Consider the following 24,981-nt stretch of genomic DNA (forward strand, 5'->3'; position numbering starts at 1 on the left):
TGGGGGAATGCAGATAGGAGAGCAGTGCAGGCACTGTGCGCTGCCATCTGAATCCTCAGGCATCATCAGGGGACTAATGTGAAGGAAGAGAAGGAGAGCAGGCTGGGGGCTTGCCTCATCTCCAGGACAACTGGAATCCACGCTTGTTTCAAGACAGAAAACTGTAGATTCTTAATTTCACATTCAGATCCCAAACAGACAGAAAGAAAAAGTAACTATAAAGAAAAAGAGAAAACAAGACAAAAGCTGTGCAGGTGTCGGTGCAATCTATGTCAAATACACTAACTGCAAGGTACTTCAGAGGAGTCTTCTGATACAAGGAAACGATAAGCTAACAGCAAGTATCTCAAACCTGCTAATTCTCCCAAGGAAAATTTCCTAGGGAAAAAGAAAAAGTGAACATGCACATTTAGATCAAACCAGAGAACAAATGTCTTAGGTAATTCAAGTATTTGCACATGAATTATATGGTGTGAGTAGAGTATACCTGCAGGCAGGTATCTTGAAATAAGTTTAGGACTTGCCTATGCTGGGCTTGTAGAAGAACAATTCTTTACAAGCAGAAAAAGATTTACTTCATATCCTAAAGACTGAGAGTACCTTGAAACATGCACTTAAAAGTGCAAGGGGTTGCATCTTTTTTTTTTTTTTTTTTTTTTTTTTTTTTTTTTTTTCCCCCCAGGAGATGCTGTGCCTTGTTTCTCTTCACCTGCTTTCTACTGGCTTCCTCCTGGAGTATTTATTCTAGGCTAAGGGAGCAGCTAAGAGCATATTCTACCTTACCTCTTCCACATGGAGTGAGGCATCTGGCGCTGGACAGCCGCTGTGGTATGAACAACTACAGTGACCTCGTTCAAAGTCCATGATGCTTTACAAAGCCAGAATCAACTCTTTGTGCACCCGCCCACAGCTCAAGATGGGAGCTAGAGCTCCACAAACGAATACCAGCAGCAGCTCCTTGCCCCTGGCAGTGGAGCTGGCATTCAGCATGACTGTGGTTTCACCCGGGGCTCTACCTCCTCTCACATATTCCCACCTGAGCTACCCGATCTTCCTTCTCTGGGTCCATCCCAAATTAAGTCAGCAGGCTGAAGACCCAAGACCTTGTGTATTGCTCACAATGAAGAAAAGAATAAAGCAGAGGCATTTTCAGGGTGGCTGTCTCAGAAGGCTGCAGTTATCGATCCCTCTGTCATATGCAGCAAGTATTACTCAGGGCTCTGTTGGAAAACTTCGACCATCTTTGCAGAGAGAGGTTTGTTAAAAAGTTTGTTTAAAGCTTCTTAACCAGCTGTAGGAAAACCGTATCTCCGCGTCAGGAATTTCAGTCTTAAAAAGAAATACATAGGGTTGTTAAGGTTTATTCATTTTCCATTTTTATGCTAAACATCTCCTTTGCCCGTTTCATTTTTTTCGTTTTAACCCCTCACTTTCTCCAGTTCTGAACAGTAAGCCTCCTCCAAACATTTCAATCATCACTAAGATCTGAAAGACAATGAAGCAGTCTGTGTTGCCTACTACGTAAGTAGCAGTACTATAACTTCATACAGCTTGAGCTGATTTTAGCCATACTTTTGTGAACCCAAGGAAAAATACTGCTGACTCCACTTAAGTCATGCCTGACTTACCTAAAATTACAGGAGATCAGGAAGAGCTTATGAGGATAAGGAAGCTGGGACTCCCTATTTTTTTTTTTTTTTTTTTTTACTGATTCACTGTGTATGTTCAGAAACATCACCGGAGCTTGTGCATTCTGGTTTTCTCTCCATAAAAAATGGCACGACACTACTGCTCTGTGTTATATGACTGACAAGCACTAAAAGACATGATCCAGCCCAGGAAGCCTGCAGAGTGAGGCATGTGCTCTGCCATCACCCAAGTGCTTTGAAAATCCCACCCAGTAGTGCATTTTGCCTGCAAACCTGTGTATAAACATGGCACATAGTACCGCCGCATTGCTTAGCACATTTTTCAATAGTCTTGTGATCATCTGTTAAAGGACTTGATTCAGATGCTGGTTTGACCTCTGTTCTCAAAGCTCTTCTTTTGTCTGTGAGCGTTTCTAATCACATGGGTTGAGATTCAGCATGCCAAAAAGAGCCATGGTATAACGGAATTTGCCCTTTAACCTTCAGGTCTCCCCTCTGCTGAGACACAGTTGGTTTTTGTTTTCAATTAAGTGAAAACTGAAGAAAAAAACTGTGAGGTAAAAGTGGATTTGTTCCCCACCCTGGTCTCAATGTTTCACACACAGGTGAAGTATCAAAATACATCCATTTTATTTTTGCATTTCAACAGTCTGCCTGGATGTAGTGACTTCCAGTGGAATTTAAGAGGATGATTTGACTCACTAAGACTTTTTTTTATCTATTAAAACAGAGGTGGGTTATGTAAGGCAGTGAACTGCATGTTCCATGTGAAATGGATGAAGTTGATAGAAAGGGTCTTCTTAATTGCTTGCTGCTATGATATCCTAATTATCCCCCCCTTCAAGACCTCCAGCATTTCCAGAGAAAACATGTTTTCCTCCATCCAGCTTTTTTATGTTTTGCATCAAAAGGTAAAAATTAAAAATTCTAGCAGTGTTCACAATTCAAAAGAATTTTCCCGATGTTTTCCTTACATACACAAAGAGGGATGTATTTTGCTTTCCTGGTTTTGCAATGAAAGTTGAAACAGTGATTTTGCGTTATTATAACACTCATCATTTCTCCCTCTAATTTGGATGGTTTTTAATAAAGCTCCATTGATTCCACTGAAAGAAATCCCTCCTGGCAAAAGCAGAACACACACGCTGATTGCTAAATATGCAGCAATTATCATATTCAGCAGCACACTTTAATATCTTATTTATAGATGTATCTATCTATAATTTGCTTTAATTAAGTTGCATTGATTTTAATGACAGAAGCAGTCCTCAAAGAGGAGTCTAATGTTATATGAGCCCATCAGTACTGCTTTACTATTGTTTAGATATAAGACAGCACCTTTAATGCTTCTTTTCGGTACTCTTAGTGGTGCTTTCCTTCATTAAGTGGCCACAATGGCAAACCAAGAAATGTTCCATAGGAACCCTCAAACCCACCTCCACCGGACAGAGAACACTTTCAGCTTCCCTGTTACATGCTTAATTTCCACACAGGATAGTTTTCAAAACTAGGGAAGGAAGCAATGCATTCCCAGCACTGCGGGTCCTGGGAAACCTTGTAGTTCTGTTCCCCCTCCATTTCACAGATGTCTTGGGAGTATAGTTGTTAAGAGCTCCTCAAATCATGGTCTGATGCTTTGAAAGTTTGTTTTGGGTAGTCTGGCAACTAATTTAAACTTTTTTGTTATTTTGTCAAGAGAAAATACAGGGATACAGGGTATTTTGGAAGGTGAACCAACAAATTGCTGTGGGTGCCACTTCACTGCCCAAGTCATGATCTCACAGACTTCTGAAGTTCTGTTTTCTGGGCTCAGTCATAGGAAATGTTGAGCCTTCTTTCCCTTGAGCACATGCACGTGCACACTCACTTCTAAGCATTTGGTACAATGGTTTGGTATTGAGGTTACTCCAAAAAACACTTGATGTTATTAGAACTGTAGCTAACTGTCAAAAAAGCATCTTCAAGAACTGAAGGAAGGTATTGCTGCAGTCCTAGTAGAGTCTCACAGCCTTGGTTTCTGCTGTGTGCTACCACATACCTTGGCCCCGATTCAGGAAAGCATGCTAAATACTGATGAGAGTGGTTTGTTTTAATTTCAATAGCATTTGATTCTTCTTGGAGGAATTCCCAAAGCTGACATACACCTGCATCTCTCAATGGCTCTCTCTCCTTTTTGGGTGAAAATACACAGGGAAAACGTCAATATTTCTGTATCCTCTGCATGTCTTTACACACTTGAACACAGCATTCTAGTGATGATGAATTTGGCATGTACATTTCTGAAGTAACCCCGTAAGGTATTACTGGTCCACATCAATTGAGGATCTATCTCAGACATTATTGAGTAGCTTTGTACCATTACTTATGCAGATCTTCATGTATCATTCACTGTTTTTTTTTTTTTTTCTAACATGAAAAATAAGTGCTGGCTTTTTAAATCACTGCCTTTTGGAATATATCAGCACTAATTTTATAAGAATTGTTCATGTTAAAATGCAAGGGCACGATCTCAAAGGAAAAGCGCCAAAATAGTTATGCAAGTACATTTTCAGTTTCTGGTCATCATTTTTCATTCACTGATTATTGCTTAAGTGTTGATTAATAGTTATGTTCATGCTGCTAGAATGCATTTCCCTTGGGTGAGAAAAACATCCTTGTCTAAAAGAAAAAAAGAGACAGTAATCAAACCATCCTTCATCTTCCCCATAAGAAACACAGACACACACTGCAGAGTTACTGATGATCTTGGCTGTGCTGGTGAGTAGTTTTGAAAATTTTCACTTAGAAAATCAGTTGTATGAGGACTGAACAATACTTGGTCAGTCAAGATTGCTAGGCAATTAAATGTTCCCCTTCTACCACTATACACACACGCACGTATATATATATACATATACACACAGATGTGCATATTTACAGTCATTGCCCCTTCTTCCTATGCAATAAGCACCAGAAGCACTGATGACAGCAGTGCTCCATGCTGGAATTAAGCAAGGCTGATTATCTCAGGATTTAGTTCTCCTCACTAATGTCCTACCTCTTGTTCAAGGAGGTGAAACTAATGGTTTAGATTTAGAGAGAGGAAAACTCTCTATAAAGGCAATAGACTGAGGGAAATACAAACACAGATGGGAACTTTAAAAGGGAAACAGGCTGTTCCCATAACAGTTTAAAAACATGGCAATTGCCTTAGCTCAGTAGAAAACAAGCTCTCAGCATTTGCTGTATCTCACAACAGAAAGCAGAGAGAAAATAGCAGAGATGGAGGTGAAGCCAAAACTGCACAGCCCCACAAAGATAATATTCTGCTTTCTGAACCTTAGCTCCGTGATCCCTGATCCCTGGTGCAGGAGGACTATGGTTTCCTCTGACCATGCAAAATGAGATCATTTCCTGGCCTGTGTCCTTCTCTGTGGGTGGCTTCTTTTTCCATTAGTCGTCTAATATGTTTTGGTTAATTTTACCTCTTAATTGTCTTTAATGAGCACCAGATTTGCGACACCCTCACTTGCAAACCTGTTCTCAGAGTGCAGAGGCAAACAGAGGCCCTTGAGCTCAGCACAAAACTTAAAAGCAGCAAAACAACAAAAAAACTCAGCACGCACCGGCATTGATTCTTCCAACTACAAGGGGGCATTTCAATTGCTCTTCCACTGAACCAGGCCAATGCAATTAATTTCTTCCCGGCTACCAGACAGAATAATTTAACTTTTCACAGAGATACATTTGTGATGCAATATAGAGCATACATTAAAAAACGTTTTCACATGTACGTATTAAGTGGCTCTCTCATAGTTGTTCTACAATACCGTGCACCGCTCCTTCTCCCCTGCCTCAAAGGAAACTCTGCCTTAGCCTCTGTTTGAAACTAAGCTGCTTCTTGTTCCTCCCAGTCTTGCATTCTTTGCTTCTCTTCTCACTGTAATTAGTTTACAAGACTACTTATCCAGATGATTACTGCTTTTAAATGACAGTCGTCTTTTCTTTTACTCTAGTTCATTGTTGTGTATCATTTTGTCTTGCTATCTGAATCCCAGTTCTCTAAAGCATTTTCTCATTATGTTATCTCCTGATATAAGGCATTTTGAAATACTTCATGAGAGACACTGTATGAAGTAAATTGAATTGAATTTTCTCTCCAAGTCAGGGGCTTTCAGCATCTTTCTCTAGCTAAGTCAGCAGAGTTCTTGGCACCAGTGCCAGGGTGTAATGACCACTCTGTGCAGCACAGATATGAGCTTGTATTCTTTTTAGGGAAAATGAAATGACAGTGTCAGAACCTGGAAAGCAAACAGGGGACAGATCAATATTTCCACTTATGCTGAGGATGGCAAATGAAAACGTTTGGGGTATTTTTGAGGTTTTTAACATATACATCGAGATAATGCCATTTTGCCGCATCTACCTACAGCTGGTGTTGGTGCTGAATGCATACATGGGGGGTATGTGCATGTGTGTCTGGGAAGGAAAGAGGGAGGGGAAGGGGGAAATAGCAGGGCACAGAACTAAATTGCAGAGCAAGTAGTGGAAAAAGACAGAGAAAAGCTTCCTGCAGGCAGGCAGCTTCACAGGGGAGAGAGAGCCTTTCATTGTCTATAAAATCATGCCTTGCTGGAGGTCCTCAAGAGTGGAAGGGGTAGCGCCTAGAGGCAGTAAACCTCTCACTGTTGTATTATTACATTCTAAACACTTAGCCACTGTACAAACCAGCACACTGCTGCAAGAGAAGACAAGACAGAAGACAGGGGAAAAATGAACAAAGGGAAGAAGAGGAAGATGGCAATAAAATTGGGAAAAAACCCCCTGCCACACCTCTCCCCAAGAACAGCTCACATCAAAGAAAAAGAGCAGAGTAAATTGTCACGGAGTTAGAAGTTAACCCCAACTCATTCTATTGTGACTTGACACCACTCTGGAACAGTATTGCTAGAATTTGAATGGTTAGCCTCTAGCACAGGCTATTAAATCCACCTTAATCCTGTTAGACATAGATGCCACTAAAGAGAGGCTCTCTTTCAATGGCATTATGACAAAAGCTCTCCACGCCACAAATTCAATATGGTTAACAAAAAAAAAATCCCAAACCTGGATTAATACTGAGCAAACAACATCAGCATAAGCAGGCTTAGAAAGAGGAATTGCTTTCCATATGCTATGGCATCAGGTTCCTCCGGATCTTCAGATACCAGTCTGTAAATGTTACAGACATTGTTTCTCCTGCTTGCAACTGCTGTTGGGTGGCGACCTTCTTTGCTTGCTGATACCAATTTAGCAGTTGGTACAGTTTCTCTGCGATTTGGTACTGTCTGTTGTTTGCTGGTACCAGATGGATACCAGATGGGTAACTGTGGGCAATGGTTCTTCTGTGTTCCAGTCCCCAAAATCACTGCCTATAGGGTCAGTCCTGTCAGTTGACTCCTAAATGGCACTTCAAAGCAGCATTCTGAAAAACCTCAACATCTGTTCCTTACTCCTAATGACCTTAAAAAAATGTTGCAGACATACTTTCTTTAGCCAGGAGTTACTATGCATCTGCAGGAAAAATACAGCCTTGCAGATGCTCAAAGCCATCAAACTCACTCCTCACTAATGGCAGCTCCAGAAGCTACCACCTCCACTCTGAGAGTCAGCACCGAATATGAAGTATAATCAATACATTCCTTTTCTGTGGTGTAGCCCCACAATGCGAGAGTTGAGATATTTCAATGCATTTCTCAAACAGTACTTGCAGCACTGAAGTGGAAGAATGAGAAAGCAAAAAAGTTAAAGTGCCTTTGAAAGGCAGCTGGGATACCCAAGGGCCAAACGTGAAGTGTGGAGACAAAGCAAGGAACGAGAAAGTGATGGAAGAGATCTCTATATGTAGTAATTTGTGATCGGTTTTTCAAAATGTTGACCTAGTTGTCAATCTATAGACAGCAGCTGAAAGGTCAGTTAATGGTTTTGAATACCTCCTATTGCCTTGCCCTTCTATATTATTTTCTATAACTGCTTCTGAGAGAGGGAAAAAAGTTTATGTAGGACAGTATGGGAGCATTTTGGTAAATTCTCTATACATGCTAGAGAAGAATGATCTCTACAGAAAAATACAGTTGACATCAAAGCGTATTCCCCACCCCCTGTCTTGTTTCATGGAGAAGTTATGATAAACAGGTTATGTGTTCCCCTAAGGTTACCATGGAAACTCATTCTTTTCAGGCCATCATTTGCAAAGGTAAAATTTGCATTAAAATGTGATGGAATTTGATTTCGTGCATGTGTGTGTGAAACTCAAGTGGGGTCATGCTACCACACAGTATAGCTATTATTTCCAACTCAGGAGCATACGCTGAAGGGAGAGATCTATTAATCCGTGTAAACACCTCAGTGACCAAATTACAGTTTAATTGCTAACTTGACAGGTATCTTCCTAGCAAATTAAGAGAAATACTTTGAAAATTAGCTTCATATGCAAATGTAAACGTTAATACTGATCCACTGGTGGGGATCGCCAGATAGTATTTTGTTAAATTCCCCTATAATCATTCCACAGGAAAGATTGAATTTAAATTGTCAGAATGATTTTGTTTGATGATGGTAGACCAGGGATAGAAGGCACAGGCATGTATTTCGAACTATCTTATCTTGAAGGAGTTATCATCAAATTACAAACTACAGAACAGAATGCGATATGGTCATGCTTAATGTAATAAAAGAAACTCTCAAATCTCCTCAGAACCCTCCTTTGTTTGCCTTGTTCTGAGTCATACCATGCCTTCAAAGTTATAATTTCAACTTGGGTATCTACTGCTCTGACTTTTATTGGGATGTCTCAAGGTATAAAGTATACAGGCTCTCCAGGCCTCCCCAGAATCCGTGTTTCTTGAGAGCCACTACCATTACTTGTCATGCACAGCACTGTCTTCCTAATAGAGCAGTGCGTTATTTGCAATGGTAATTTTGACGACCATTATTTGCAGCCTATCTAGAAAACACATGAGAAGACCACACAGGGAAATCTTACCATTAGTCACCAGACCACATTTTAGAAGAGATACCAAAATTTGTCCTCCTTTTCAGTAGTAGGCATTCACAATACACGTGTTGAAATAAACATACTACTTCATGAAATAGGTGATATTCTGGGGCACAGGATTGTTCACATATCATCTGCCTTGAACAGGAGGATCCCCTTGGAGCCAGCACTGTCCTCTGAAGGCAGATAATCCAGTAGCACCTGGATTACAAAAGACTAAGCAGCTCCTATCATACAGGACTTATGACAAACAGTTCAGCTGGAATGGCTCTACTTACTATTGGGCAATGTGACACGAAACCCAGCAGCCACGCTGTTTGAAGAGAAAGAGTAGCAAAACCAAGCAGCAGTATTCATCACTTTTGCTTTCTTATTGTTAATAAATACAGTTGAACAGCAACTGTCTTAAAAAGACTAAAATATGTATATATATCAAAACCAACCCTTCAGATTAGGTTGCGCAGTGCAGGTATTTCATCAGACACACTTTTGTACCAGCAAATTCCTGCTGACAAATTCAGTTTACTAATCAAAGCAAGAACATTAAAGAAAGTTTACGAAATGAAATTGACTTCTAACTTTCACAGAACTTGTCAAAACTCAGCACATTCAACGGAAAGACTGCGTTCCAGTTGGATCCCATATTGAGCAAGAAAAAAGGGGGGTTAGCCTTCTTTTTTCGAAGCGTTCTTTAACAATAAAAGTTGAAGCTGAAAGTTGAGAAGAACTGGCCTTGAGCAGAAAAACCAAACTCATGTACAGCACCAGCCTTACCGGGTAAATGGAGTTCTCTTTCCCATATTTTGTGCTTTATTTTAATGCAATCTTGATATTAGATTAGCATCTGCACTACAGACCCTAGACTGGGAACTAATAAAGTTATCCGCCCAATCTCTCAATGTCTGAGTCAGTGACTTTCTTTTTCATTTTAAATAATTATAACAATGTCGCCTGTTTGTTGAGAAAAAATAGAGCCTTTATATATTCATAGATAATTGCTTATACCCAGCACCCAGCGATACATTCTAATTGCTTTTCACACCTTGGCTGTGAAGAAATCTTGAACTTTTTTAGTGTTTTTAACTGCGAGACAACAACGTAACCAGAACACTGACACCCTGGCTGCTGAAACTGTGCCTATGATGTAATTTAACAAGCAGTTCTCCTAATGCATTTTGCAGTGAGGAACTTCAACAAAACTCCAGAAGACCCAGGACCTACAGCTCAGATCTTATGCTGCAGTAATGAGAAGTGCTACATGTAAGATCTCAATCCAAAAATCAAAAGTAATCGAAAGTCCATTATTTCAGCTGGCTTCTGTCACATACTTAACTATAAAAAATAAAAGACCTGTACCCTGTAACAGCCTCAATGACATAGTTGTATTGCTTGACCCGGCTTCTTTCAAGCTTGACCCTGCTCTGCACACTCTGGGCAACCACCGCAGTTTCCCTCTCTGAGGTCATTCTGCTTTCCATTACGTTAAATGGACAAATGCTACAGTACTTCGTCAAAACTACTCTGTCTTGGTGGGACATTACCCCGAGCAGGTAGAACTAGACAGTGACCAGCATCTTTGGGCTACAGGATACTGTCTGGGACAACAGCAGCTAGGCAACTCTTTGGATCATCGATATTTTTGAGGGGAGAGATTTCTTTTTAATCAGCAACATACCGAACAAGGACATAACCTAGGGAGATTAAGCTGTGAGAATTCAAAAAGAAGTCAACCTTGTCAGCATCTATTTGATAAATGTCCCGGATACCTGATAGGAAAGGCAAAGCCTTCAGCCTGTGCCTATGAAGGGGTCAAGTCTGAGGCCCGGCTCCAGGCCCAATCTAATAAATACCTTAAGCATGTGCTTAGCTTCAGACATGAATTTAAATGGCATTACAGACTTGTCTCATGATTAAGAAAATGAGAGTTGTTGTAACTGGGGCCTCTTTCCAGAAGTTGAAGCAGGCCTCTTACTAATAGCCCGAGGAAGGGGAGGTCAATTTTAAAAGGAAGTGTACTTTTTTTCCCCCTGGTAGTCAGGCCCACGAGCAGCTGTATTTGATTCCATGGTATGTGGGGTGCTGACTTGCTAGGGGTCGGGACCGAGCTGTCATGGAGAAGTACATATCACTGAGGGCAAAGTGCAAAGTAGGAGCTTTAGCAACCCCTCACGAAGGCTCAGTGTTAAAATTTCAGTCCTCTTCCACCTTCAGCATGTGACACTGGCCAGAGACTGACAGCGTGCACACACGTTCAAGGGAAGTGGTCACACAGTCAGGGATCTACTGAGTGACCAACAAGTAGCCAGAAAACTATGACAGCCTATGCTGGCAGAAGCTTGCCATAAATGAAGCAAGTCACAAAGGCCCAGCTGTTGTGCAGCTCACAACTGCAACAAAGCCTTTGCACAGACCCACAGGCCAGTATAAAGCCTAGCTCTGAAAACCCCATTTCTGTGCCCATCCAGCTGTGCCCAAAGGATAAAAGTTGCGGAGCCAAGGCTCTGCACACAAGTACAGTAATTGTTCACCACACTACATGGCATGGATTACTTGTTCCCCTCATCAATATAATTACCAATTAGAGATTTGTTTCTTACCTCCCCAAACATATTGGCAAATTAGGAAAAATATATACAACAGAAAACCTCTAGGGCCCTTCATAACATATCAGCATGATCTGTGGCAGCTGTCATGGTCTCTGTGATACCACAATCAAGTTCTCAATTTGGGCAATGTCAGAAGAACCTCTGCTAGCTGCAAGGGACACGACCGCTGGAGCATGTGGTAATGTGCAGCCTCCCAGTGCTGCCAGCCTGCGTGGAAAGCCACAGCCAGGCGGCCTGGCAGCACCACCTGCTTTTGTCCAAGTTCCTCCCGCTATTTCTATGAAGAAAGAGCAAAGCTTAGAGTCCGTCTGTCTCAGAATAACCCCCCTGCACTTAAATGAAACCAAAAGCAGCTGTGTGGTGATGAGGTACCTCATGGAATAGATGGCATGATGTATTTCTGGGATTCACAGAATATTGTAGGGTATAAAGAGTACCGGCGGGCTTTGATAAGACGACATATGGCACCAGAACTGTTTCCCTTGGTAAACAAGTGTGTACACAGCATTAAGCATGAAGACACGAGCATTTCAGACTCCCCTCTGGTTCAGTCTCCCTATGCCAAATTTAACCTTTGTGTAAGTAGGAATGACTCCAAGCAAGTTATAAGAGTCACTCTTTATTACTAGTATTAATGGAATTGAATTTGGCTCTCCTTGCATGTACCATTTGGAATAGTTTATTTTTCACATGAGGTTTGGCAGGGATTTCTCTAAAATAATTTTCCCCCAAAACCTACCCCCAAAGCCAGCCTGCAAATTTCAAAATCTCTCTGCTTGCTTAGAACAGCTTTTTAGAATATACCCCAATCTGAAACCTTCAGTATAGAGAGGTAAGTAGTGACCACAAAAAGTTATTGATTGGTGAGCTAATCATACATCCTAGTAGAATGCTTTAAATCCTCTCTTAATTAAGATGTTTTAATAACATATACTCAAATACTTCTGATCCACAGCTTTCAAAACAGCTACACAGAGTAAGTCATTGCTTTTCTTTCTTTCTTTTTTTTTTTTTTTTAATTCAATGTTTTCTACTGACTAACAGTCTGTGGGCTCAAAGTCTGGAATTCACAGCAGTTTCTGCTATATGGTTTCACAAAGTACATAAAATTGTCACTTCTCCCATTGCGCTAGAAGACAGGAATGCTATTATTCTGGAAGTTGGAATTTTGGTTTCTAGCTGTGGTCCAACACAAATGCTGGTGAGTTTTGGGAACCTAACCTATTTGAAATGCAACATCCTGAACCTGGAATTAATTGATCGTGAAAAGTACAAACAGCTCCTTACTCATCCTGAAGTAAGCGTAGAACCCTTTGACACATTATGGAAAAATAATGCACTTCTTAACGTTCCTCTTCTTTTTTTTTTTTTTTTCCCGTTTGATTTTTAGGCTTGGATCCCTGCCACACACACAATAAAGTACTTGGCCTTTAACACAGACAGGCATGATTCTTCTTCCATATTCTTGACTTGGAACTGACAAAACTCAGTACGTTACAGGTTTGTTTCATTCAAAATGTTCAGTTAGCATCCAGAAGCAGGTTTTCTTATGTCTTTAGTCTACTTACCAACTTACAAACCTCATTTGCAAATAAAAAAGCAGCTCTTACAGCCACTTAACATAAAGTTTGGTACAGTGAAGCTGATGTGGTCACTAACAGGTGAAGAATTATTTGCAATGTGGCCTGTGCTACACATAGTTCTTGAAAGTATATTACACAGAATATTTCAAGAATTTACTGCCACTCTGAAGGAAGGAACTGGTATTAAGTAACTTGAATTTGTACAGAGCCTGTAAGACCATCCAAGTAAATCCTCAAATAGATGATTAATTTCTCATTATTTAAATGCCTTTAAATAAAAGCATACATGCTAAATTTACAGCTCGTCTTCACAGCTCCTTTGGTATTTCTTATGACCTGTTACGACTCTACGACTCTAATGCCCTGAAAAAATGCTCCATGAAAATGCTCTCTAACTCCTAGGGATACTGGCTAAGTTCTTGCAGCTTATTGCTTATAGGGTTCTCTCAGGGTCTGACTGATACTGCACTATATGATAATACCACATAGACCTATTCTCTCTGTAGGCTCCAATGGCCTTAGGATTAGGTTTGTACAGAACACTTTCATGAGTGCTTTCACTATCTGATGTTCTGCTAGGACATGAATACGTATGCACTCTGTCTTGAGCTGATGCTTCCCAGCAGACATCCTGAGTGTCAGAAAATTTCAGGGTAATCCCATAGTGTACTGACAACAACTGGCACTCTTTTTCCTTAACAGTATTTATGCTCACCACAAGCCCGTTCTTTGGTTAACTAGGTTAACCCTCTGACCGAGGTTTACTTTAACCCTTGTGATCCACCCTGTAGAGCTGGGCTCACCATTTACCCTAGCTGTGAACCTGAAATGAAGGGGGGACGGGAGCAGGTGTAGAGGATTCCAAGGGATGCAAAACTCAGTGAGAAACCAAAACACAAAGGAACTGGAAATTAATTTCAAAGGATCTGGCTCCATAGCACAGACAGTGCTATATACATGCGTCTGTTTATGGAGACACACTAAACTGAATTATTCAGTTACTTACAAAAGGAAAAAGAACAGACTGTGGGGAAGGGAGACCAGAATGAAGGCACAAAAGAGCAAAAATTTCATCCAGCAACAGATGAGAAGAACAGCAGAGGACTGGAAAATGGATGCAGGGGGTGGGGAATGGATGATGAGAGAATAGCAGGCCTATTTAAAATGAATTTTTGACCTTATTTTTAAAACATTTATGGATCCCAATTGCCTGTCATGAGATCATTTTGCCTTACAATGCTGGCTTTTCAACCAGCTCTGCACTTTAACTTGATTTATCCCACTTTAAAAAAAGTAGATTGTTAGAAATACCCCTTCTATTAGAAATTCTGTCCCATTACAGTGTCAGCTAAAGGCCACTTGTCAATGTCAGCTTTATCAGAGAGAAACTCGCCTCATGAGTTCTCAGATACTTTTTGGAGGACAAGACCCCGTGTCCATTTCTGAGGCTGTTGATTTGTGACAGGATAGTGTCTTCTCAGATTATCCTCTGTAACTTCCCAACTTATCTGCATGTTTCAGGAGATGGTGAGTAGCGATTACAGCAGCTGCTGTATGTTAGAAAGACATCATATAGAGAAGCTGGCTTAGGTAAAACAGCTGACTGACAAAAGCATAGGAAGAACTAATTGAGTATTAAAAATATATGCAGAGACCCACAATCTCCTTTCCAGCTGCAGCTTCTATGGTGATCTTATCTCCTGTGCGAAGCAAGAAAAATTATACCAGAAGGTTTTCCTCCTCCTCAGATGTCTCTTGACTCTTTGAAGAAAGACCTTCCGTCCTGAAGATTAGAGTAAGTTTTTATTTACAATTATGCAATTAGTCACCAGGATGTCTCTTCACTGATGAGTAAAGGTGGAAAAATTCAGCTGCTGTTCAATCTGTGTTACCACAGTACTGCTGAAGGTCAGCAGCCTGAGGCGGGTGAGATGACATTGCTTGTAAAATATCTTGAGGACTCTTCTGGCAAGATGCTTTGAGACATTTGTTTTCTTTTGAATATTTTGATTCTAATTTTGTTCCTTCATTTTTGCTTGAATTGAATGATGTAACATACATTTTAAGGGTAAAACCATATGTCAGAGTAGAATCAAGTGTTTCAGCCAGGAGTCAAGAGGGAGCAAACCGCTTCAACAAGAGCAACTGTTTCAGCAACAAACTTCAGTGTATTAAAGCCCTCAAGGTAAACTCTGATTTTTGAGCAGACTACAATTCCTCACAACAAAAAATGTTTAAAAATATTCTGCATTTGAAGGACAAAAAGAAACAATCCTGGCCACTATTATTTATCAATTCAAGATTGAGATACTCAGAGCTCCCTTTCAGCGGCTCTGATTAAGGACAAGTTGCCTCACAGGAAAAGCAAGGCTTTGGAAATCAGTAATCTCACGGTATTATACCTAATAGGAAAGGCTTAAAAAGGATTACCTGGGAGAAACCTTTGTGAATCTTAGGAAACAACACTGGACCATAAATATCAGCCTCCTCTGAGGATTAATAAAACTATCAGTTTCAGATAAGAAGTAAAAAACCTCAGGCTGCTGAAGAGGTACCACTGGGCCAGTCTAGGGCCTCTGGCAGAACACTTCACACACCATACAATTTCAGCAGAAAGAAGCATTTGATGAATATTCTCAGTTCGGTTTACAAAAGCTATTCAGAAGAAGAACAGGAAAGTTGGGCCACAAATTTTAAGGCAGTAGATTGAAGTTAACAACTCTAAGGAAAGATTATTTTACTGAAAGTGAAATTTTGGGTACCTGAATGAGAATAATATATACAAAAACTTTTTGGGGCTAATGAACAAATATAAATGTTAATTTATGTAAAAACACTCTGTATCTGTGATTGCAATAAAATCTAGTCTCACACAGGATTTTTTTGGACTATAACCCCAATCACTGAAGATTTCACTTCAACATTTGCACTGATAGTTTGGAGGACATTAAAAACGTCAGTTCAAAGCTCAGGTGCATTTAGATTCTTAAGATTTTTAACATAATTCTGTCTCTTTTTTTAACTAAAATTTCAAATTTAGCATAAATTGCATCGTATCAGAGTTACGCTTTTGAATGCTTGCTGATTATAATTACTTCTAAAGAGACAGAGTCCAACTCTGAAGTCTGCTCAGGTAGAGCTGAGTGCCACAATTGTCATCCCATAGATTACAGCTGTTGCATTAAAAATCCAGCACTCTTGACTTAATCTCAGGTTCTACCACAGGTTACTCTTCTTTAGCAGGGTACATAATATGTGTCTATGTAGTGCAATTCCTGGGTGTAAAATCAAGAAAATAGCATATTTCTAACAGTTCTACTATGGCAGTAAAATATTTTAAGACCCTTTGACAGAGAAGGAATAAGTTATTCCATTTTTCACTTTATAAAGGTGACTGAGGATGTGTCACGGTCAGATTGCTATTGTCCAACGTACAGAAGGAAAGGCAGGGGTAGACATGCCTGTATTTCCTCCCTGTCACTTTGCAGCTAAGCACAGTGAGAGCCTGTTGTTCTAATGCTGTCATTAATCCAGGGAATCACTGGATGAACTGCCAGAATACCATAAATCCTGCTGAAAAGCCTTGATGCTACCACATGTGACAAAGTTTGGCAAGGACTGCATATCTTGGACCACCTCAGGAGAGAGAAAACCTGGGCCTAGATCAAAGACAGTGAACAGGCAGGGTATTTTTTAGCCAAGTTTTCATGTTACCAGTGTTTTCTTTGGGGGTGGGGGAAACTGGCATTAAGGATTTCTCTAATTCTGTAAATCCCCCCAAGTCATGTTAGGCCGACACAAGCTTTCTGTAAAATACAAACAAATGGACATCTTCTGCAAACCCCGAATGCTGCAAGCACACTTTGCAGCACATTGTAGACCTACCCAATGCTGGTCGTAATCAGACGGCTGTGTTCTTACTTCGTCGTCCTCATAGAAGGGTAAGCCCTCTCGCCTGGCCTGATGGTACTCCTTACGTAACTTCTGGATACGATCAGCATTCCCACCACCTGCACAGCCACTGAGAGAAATAAAAAATGGTAAATAACACTCGTATGTACACACACATCTAAACATGTATCAGATACCCACGGGAGCACACACAATTCCCACACCTGAGACAAATGGATCGTGACTGTTTGACTCTTGACTTGCACAGTGCCCACAGGCTCACATCACCAATATTTTTGCCTTCTTGTATGAATACAGCTCCTAATTGTGAACTTGATCCACATTTTTAAAAAATGCTATCCTTGTCCAAAGAACTTAACAATTCCAGTACAAGACAAGAGACAACAGATGGATGCAGACAGATGGGGGAGCACAAGGAAACTTTTAACATTCCTATGAGCAGCTATAAATGGCTATCATATTTTAATAATAATGATGATGATGATGATAAGCTGCCAGAAAAATGTTTCCTTTTGCTCCCACGCTAAATGTGGAATTTCCCTAAAATTGCATTTGTTCAAGGTAAAGAATAGACTATATTCATAGAGAAGCGAAGAAAAAAGTTGTACCTCCAAGAAAACCCCACACAACAAAAACAGAAAACAAAACAAACAAACAAGCAAACAAACAAACAAAAAAAACCCCAAACAACTGACAAACAAAAAAACAACCTTACTCTCAATTACACAAAGAATTAAAACATCATCTACGAAAATACAGGGCAGGCAAGAGATGGGAAAGCAAAGTACCACATCTCGATTCCATTTTTTAAAGGTAGTATTTAAGCAGCAATCCAACAAAGACTCACTTCTACGCTGGCTACGCTTCAAGCTGCCCTAGTAAAGGTAGCTGAGTTTAGTTTGTCAAGTTAAACACATGCTCGTCTTTGTGCTTTTTGACCCTGATAAACATTCCAAAACCTTACGGCTGGGCTTGCACAACTGTGGAAGCTCACGCCACTATACCTGAAAGGACTTAAAAAAAAAAAAAAAACAAACAAACAAACTGAAAACACCTAGGAATTCTAATAAAATAAAATACCGGCACATGAAAATTAATAAATTAAATGTTCCTCCAGACCTATTTCCAGCCCTTCTCTGGCCAGGCTGGGGCAAATACTGACCACATAGCTCAGTAGCATTTACAAACTTTCACAGGGAATTGTTATAGAATTTATCTGTAGCCACTTCTAAACTCACACTGTTGTTTGTGTAGCACATATTCATATATTTTCTTAATTTGCAACCTCAACTCTGCCTCACCAGCAAAGGGCTATAGAGATACAAACTTATTCATGAGCTCTGTGGAGCATCTTGTCATACCGCAGTCCACTATGAGTGTGCCAGAATCTAGGTAAGCCTTTTATAGGATTTGCATAGCAAACTGAGTTAGGAAAGCACACAGAGAAGACTGAACATAAACCCATCAGTTCAATAGGTAGTTTCTAATACCTAATAGCAATCTAGAATGGTGGCTAAATTAGGTTCAAAGTTAATTACCAATGGCGAGAGATCCTATGTAGAGTGCAAATGCAACTGAATATGCAGGACTGGAAGTGTTTACTGGCAGCATCAGTATGTTTCCATGAAAAAATCAAACAAATTACTCGCTTTTCCTGGATCCCAAGCTATCCAGCCCCTCTACTCTACAAAACCCCAGAGGTTTCAAGCTTCTCTAGCTGACTTATCAACCTCTTCCAGAGGAAGTTTTTCTCATGATCTGCCAAGACAGCGCAGAAAGCTTGCGCAAACTTTGTGGATTATTGAAAAAACAACCATGCCCACAGTATATTCCTTTTTTCCCCAAGACTCTTTTCATAGATAAATGCCTCTGTTCCTTGCATGGATTCTTGTCAAATAGTGGAGAACCACCTCCAGTTCGCAAGTTAAGGACTACCTAATGGGGGATATCACTTAGAACAGTGAAGCTTGGTCCACAGTTCACAAGCAATACAATACCTGTGAAATCCTCTGACTTCACTTGTGACTACAGATAATGAGTTTAATTAGGGCTGCTAAAATACAGATAAGGCCCAAAGTGCAATGCTATCCTTGTTGCTTTGCCAGCATCATTACCCAAAGCAGCACTAGCTGAGAGAAGGAAATGCTGAAATACACGCAACACAGCAGGTTTGGTTCCAGCTGGGCCGGCTCCCTGCTGCTCTTTGCAAACAGTGTTAGCATCTGCAACCAGTGGCCTGATAGCCACTGCACCCCTTTCTACCTCCAGGTATTTTGGCTGAAGAGGTTATATATATATATATATATATATATGTGTATATAAATTGGGCCTGACAGCTTACTCTTTGGCAAACCTCTGCCATGCCATATTAATAAGTACAAAACCTCCCCATGAGAATGAGTAGGAACATTTGAATGAAAGATAGCACCACATGGAAAGTTATCCATCTGGATTAGTGTGAAAACACAAGCATAATCTCTGTGGAAACAAGCAGCTCCGTGAAGCCTGATTTCCTGTGCTTCTCTCCTGTGGGTTCTCTGGTGTCCGATAATGGGACTGAGTTCATGCTGCCGCGCTTCTCCCGGGCAAGGGCGTTCATCTGGACCCCTCTAATAGGCTGCTTATTTTCATGAAAATTACCTGATTTAGCATCCTTTGAACATCTAATCATCTGTCAAATCTGGTCAGAATTGGCCAGCAAGATCAGAAATCTGTGAGGAAGGTGCGGGTAACAGATCAGAAAAGGGACGATCAGTGCAATGTCAGCTTCATTTTTTCAGGAAACAGTTAGAGCTCAATGGCTCATTTTTTTCTCCATCACTGTTTACAGGCACAAATGTAAAAGACATTGGCTTTTGAAAGACCTGCATATCTAGCTTACCATGAAAGTTTTACCCACTCCTGAGTAATGTGAGATGAATATGATGCCCTGTGCAATGCTCGTGAAACAGTTCTGAATTTCAAGTTGGCTCCTGACAATTATGTGAATATATGAACCACATTCAAGCTCACCAGATGAATTCAATCAGCACTGTGCAAATATCGCATACATAATCTATTAGTTTACCCCAAAGAAACTGAAGCATTGAATTCAAACAGAATGAAGTCATCAGTAATAAAAAAAAGAAACTGATAAGGCAATATTAAAAAAAAAAAAAAAAAACACAACACAATTTTCAAAGATTTGCAGAGAAGATCATACATTGACTGTAAACTATTCTCCCATCTGCCTATAAGTACATAATTAAAAAATATTGGTTTGATCAGATAGCAGTTCTCAGACAGGGCTGGTAAATGAATACCAGTTCAAATGTTTGGGATGCATGACTATTTATACTGAAAAGGAACCTGCACTTACAGAAGAAATACAAAAACAATACTCCAATCAGAGTCAATTTATATTAAGGAGACTTATTGGAGCTTTTCCCCAGCCTAGTAAGTACAGCAGACGGATTTCTTTTACAGTAGCTTTACATTTAATGTAGTGCTCCTTCCTTTAGGAGACATAAATATTACAGTCCTCATGGTATCCACAGTATCATGCAAAACTCACTCCTCTGACATGGCTCCCTGCAGTATATGGTCGACAGAGAAGCGTGCAATGACACATTTGCCATTCTCCCTAGCGTGCTTGCAGGCTCCAACAGTTAACCTGCTCATGGACTTCTCAACCACCATGAGAAAGCTGTACGAGAAGCATCCACTTTGCATTTCGTGACTGGTTTCAGAACTATTTCCTAGAACAGTGCTATACTTACAGAGACTAGTTAGAAGTAGGTGGTGGTGGGATGGACCCTAAAGCTTTTTGTGGAAGTTTTAAACTAACACATAGGTGTGGAAAAAAGACTTGGAGAAACTTTACAAGGTGATTGGTGAAGACTGAGATGCTGATTTTAAACAGTAGCAAAAACTCTCCAAACTTCCAAGCCACAAGCAAGCAATCTTAAGAGAAGTTCAACAGTTGTTTGAATAAGCTGCACATACTGCAAGGACCTTTGATGGAAATAATAATAATAACAACAACAATAATAGCAGTTATCTTACTAGAACAATCAAAAGAGGAAAAAGCACTTTCCTGCCAGCCATTCCGTAGTTTTGCCAGTTACAAGCCCTACAAACCAAAGCTTTCTTCTGGCTTGGAAGAAAGAAAAAAGAAGTCTGAACATTCATCATTCCTGGGTTGCTGGGGCTGTATAACTGACGAGATTAACTGCCCCAAATCACGTTTTTCTGCCTTATCCCCGAATATGCCTAAGTCCCAATACAGGTTTCACTCTGACCACTGTGACCGCAAGGAGAACCGCTGCGAAACAGCCACTCCAACCATACAGCTGGCATAGGTGTCCCAAAACAAAGTGTAAACTGTGCTTTGGCACAGCTGTTATCTTCAAGCTATCTCTAATCCTATGCAAAATATGACCACGAAATTTTATTTCTTCTTTATCTCTGAAGAGCTAGATGAGCAAGCACCACAGCAATAACGTTTGCAATATGACAGACAAGTTATTTTTTTCAAAGAATCAAAAGATTATCGTCAGTATTTAATACGTATGGCTCAGATTTTACACAATAAAATCTCCCCTCCATTCTTCCTTTGAGTAGCTCATCTGGATTTCAATCATTCAGGTTGAAAATGTCATTTTTTAAATTAATGACTTCTTAACTGCAGCTCTCTAGATAGCACAAAATTAAAAACAAGTGTTGCACGTACAGGCGAAGATGAACCACTTAAGGCTGTATATAAACATACATTTAAAGAGGCAATAAACATTTTGTTTCCAGTGGTTTTCCTAAACACATTAATATTGCACAGGCCACTTTGCCAGCCACTTACTTCAAACACTGATTTCACCCAGCTGACTGTCAGCCTTTAAACAAACTACTTGTGCTTCCAAGTGGAAAAAAAAAAAAGTGTTTTTTAGTGTAATTTCCATTAACAAACAAAACTTAATTCACTGACTCAAGAGAAGGGACAATCTTCCATTCACAGTTTGCCATAAACCCAAACTAGCTGTTACATACCGCAGGGAACGTACTGGTCTGCACAGGTATACAATGCAAAGGAGTCCAAAGGAGCATGTAAGAGAATATTTCATTCAGGATAAAATTTTCATTCTGGAGTTATAATAAAGAAATATTCAAGTATGTTACTCTTTCAATTCCAGACCTTGTCTTCCTACTCTAAAGTATTACGTTGCTTATGAAGATATTTCTGAACCTTAGCAGTAAGAAGGAATGGTGGCAAGCGATAAAAAGAAAATCGATGATAAGAACATAATCCTACAGTATTTCAGCTTTCATCTCGGCCAGCCACTGAGAGAGCAAGTTTAGGAAGAAATGAACATTTGTTGTTTTCATATGCACTTGGGTGAATGATACTGCAAGAAAAGACTTGTCAGAAAGTGGCACCACTGATATTACCTTGGAGGTCTGCGAATCCTGCTTTAAGAGCTGTACCTCTCTAGCCACTGGATCCATGCACACCATTTCACTGGTCTCCGCAATGCTTGCTTTCTTGGTCTGGGCAGGACTATACCCCCTGCACATGCAAGTAGGAACTTTATCAACACAAAAGGGGCCCCAGCAGGACATTTGATTTGGAAACTGTGCAAAGTGGCTGGAAGGAAGGCTGAGCCCAGTTCCACTTACACAGGGCTGCCCCTCATAGATGGGCCGCCTTGAGAAGCAGTAGATGGATATGTAGATGGATATGTAGCTCCCTAACTGAAAGTACATAAATACAAAGCCAGGAATCACAAATAAACTGCAGGAAAACCAACTACCCAGAAGAAGCTACTTACATCTGTTTGAGTGTATTTAACTCGTACACTGAAGTTCCCGAGTCTGTTTTACCGATACTCTGTATCTGCTTTACAATACTTAACAAAGTCATAACTGTCCCTCAGCATAACATATGCTGTCACCTTTCAGTTCTTCAGACTAACATAAAAGCAGTACAACCACTGATGTCCAAAAGGTCAAAGACTCCTAGGGCAGCACATGACTACCATTTGTCTGAATGTAAATCGAGTCCTATTGACCCTGTAACATCACTACTGACCCCTTGACATTAGGAGCTTAGTGGAGAGAAAGACGATGATATTCTTACCGACTCATTATGAAGAAAGAAGGAGAGTGAGCCTTGCACGATATGAATTAGCAGTGTCATTAACCTTTTCTTCCCCCAAATAGCTCCTAATATGTTTACAGAAGCCTCACCCGAACTATTTGAGGATTGAGACCAACAGATTTGTATCACTTTCAGTTTTTCCAAACTGTTTATACAATACTTCTCAGTGGCTTGACATAAAGCATCCTTTTCTGTCCTTTCAAATGACATACAACACCTTTTCCTGTTTGTCATGGCAGATGGCCTAGACATTCAGATGAGCACCATCTTTCCAATCCAGGTCATTTTTCATCTCTTTTGCCCCCCTTTATAATTTATAGCTGGCTACAGTTGGACAGAAATAAAGGTATAGCCTAGTTCTTTGCTTTAGGGAAACAAAATGGGCACATTAAGGCTTAACTTCACTGTAACAACAGAATGGTACTTGCTACTCCAATAGAAACATGAGGAAAAAGAAGACAGGAAAAAGAAAAAAGGAAAGGAAAAAAAAAAGAAGGGAAAAATTGAAAGAAAAAAGAAAAAAAGGAAAACAGGAAAGGACACTTTCTTGTTAGCAGCCGGTTTGTCATCTTTACTTCACAGAAAAGATTATTTTTTTCTTTTCTACTCAGTGTATTGTGCCTCATCAAAAAAGCAATCACCAGACTAACTACTAATAAAAAAAGACGCCTTACAGTTCAGGCTGGTTAATGACAATGCCTGCTCCTGGCATGTGACCAGTTTACTGCCGTCTTGTTGATCCGAGATGTGCACGTGTCTCCAAAGGGCTAGGAAAGCAGGGAGATTAGGGACTCGGCTGCTGACAACAACCAAACTCTCTATAAACAATACACAATGAAAATAATGAAAAACAGATTTTCCTGGTATTTTCAGTAGCCTCTAGACAATGCAACAGTTTCTGGTTTCTTCACTAAAGATGATATCAATTATGCCTTTTATCTATCATGCAGATGTCACGTGTGAGGCATAATTGAGGGCCTTCTCTCCAAGGTAATTTCTTCTGGATTTACACGGCAAAGTACTTAAATTGCCTTTTTTGGCACTTTGTATTACAACACGGCTTGGGAGGGGGTATTTTACTTCCCTGATCTAAAGCAGCTGGCATATTTACAATAGATAGGTCACATCAACACACAGCGCAGATTTTCAGCCCTCCAACTCCATTTACTGTGGCTCTAACAATTCAACAAAGCAAACGCTGAATGCTAAACTCTTGTGTGGAAATGTAGCTCTGTTCCTTAATGGCTATCACACCTGCCTGCGACTGGCAGCCAGGTTTTTTCATTTGCAGACTCTTGCTTTTTTGCACTACAGTTTATTAAACTTACTGCTAAAGCTGAAATAATAAGTACTTTACAGACTTCCAATGAATTAGCCATTCAAGAGTCCCTCTGGAATTCCCTTTAGCACACACAAAGCAAAAGCAGGAGGGAGAGAAGGTGACAATTCACCGTAGTCTTAATTTCTGCGCTCCCTTGTGAGGGAAGAGTCGAGGATCTAAGAACTTGCTCGCAGCAGATGATGCTGTCCACGTTCTAAAACACACTTTGTTGGAAACTACAAAGCCGAGAGTAACTATCCATTTTCTCTGAGAAATTACCTCTCCAAGTTTCACACAAGAGACTATATTCGGTTCTTTGTTGCAAACAAAAAAATTCCTGTCATTACCAGAATGGCAGCAACTAATCCTCTACGTTGTTCATTTTTATAATATCTGGCCCAGGTAGAAATAAGGTACAAATCTCAATTCAGAAGTCTCTGTGTCTGTAATCCTGTTACTGATAAAGTTTATGCTTTAAAATAAATAAATGAATTAATTTATACCATCTACAAAGCATCAGGGAAAGTCATAGCACTCAGTCAATTCACATCCTTACTACAAAGGTTTTTTTGTTTGTTTGTGTTTCTAATAAATGATCGCTGGGAGGATAACATTAATCCAGTATTAGGACCTTTACGGGAAAAAAAATACAAATGTAATTTATCTTTTTTAACTGTCAGCTGCATTTCTAAAGCTTAAAGTCTGTAGCTTCCAGCGGCCTTTTGTCTTTCTGCCATGGCAGGAATATCTTGGACAGCTGTAAGA

At 40.1% G+C, this 24,981-nt stretch overlaps 1 protein-coding gene across 1 annotated transcript in view; it reads right to left on the reverse strand.

The window, feature by feature from the left end:
• Positions 1-24,981, reverse strand: part of LOC116490624 (partitioning defective 3 homolog B-like) — a 100,926-nt gene that overhangs the window by 30,823 nt on the left and 45,122 nt on the right. Inside the window, exon 4 of the mRNA XM_032190003.1 lies at positions 16,739-16,874. Within this exon, the coding sequence (XP_032045894.1) occupies positions 16,739-16,874 (136 nt within the window). The remainder of the gene's footprint in view (positions 1-16,738; positions 16,875-24,981) is intronic.

This window comes from Aythya fuligula, chromosome 6 (assembly GCF_009819795.1).
Source record: "Aythya fuligula isolate bAytFul2 chromosome 6, bAytFul2.pri, whole genome shotgun sequence".
Lineage (NCBI taxonomy): Eukaryota > Metazoa > Chordata > Aves > Anseriformes > Anatidae > Aythya > Aythya fuligula.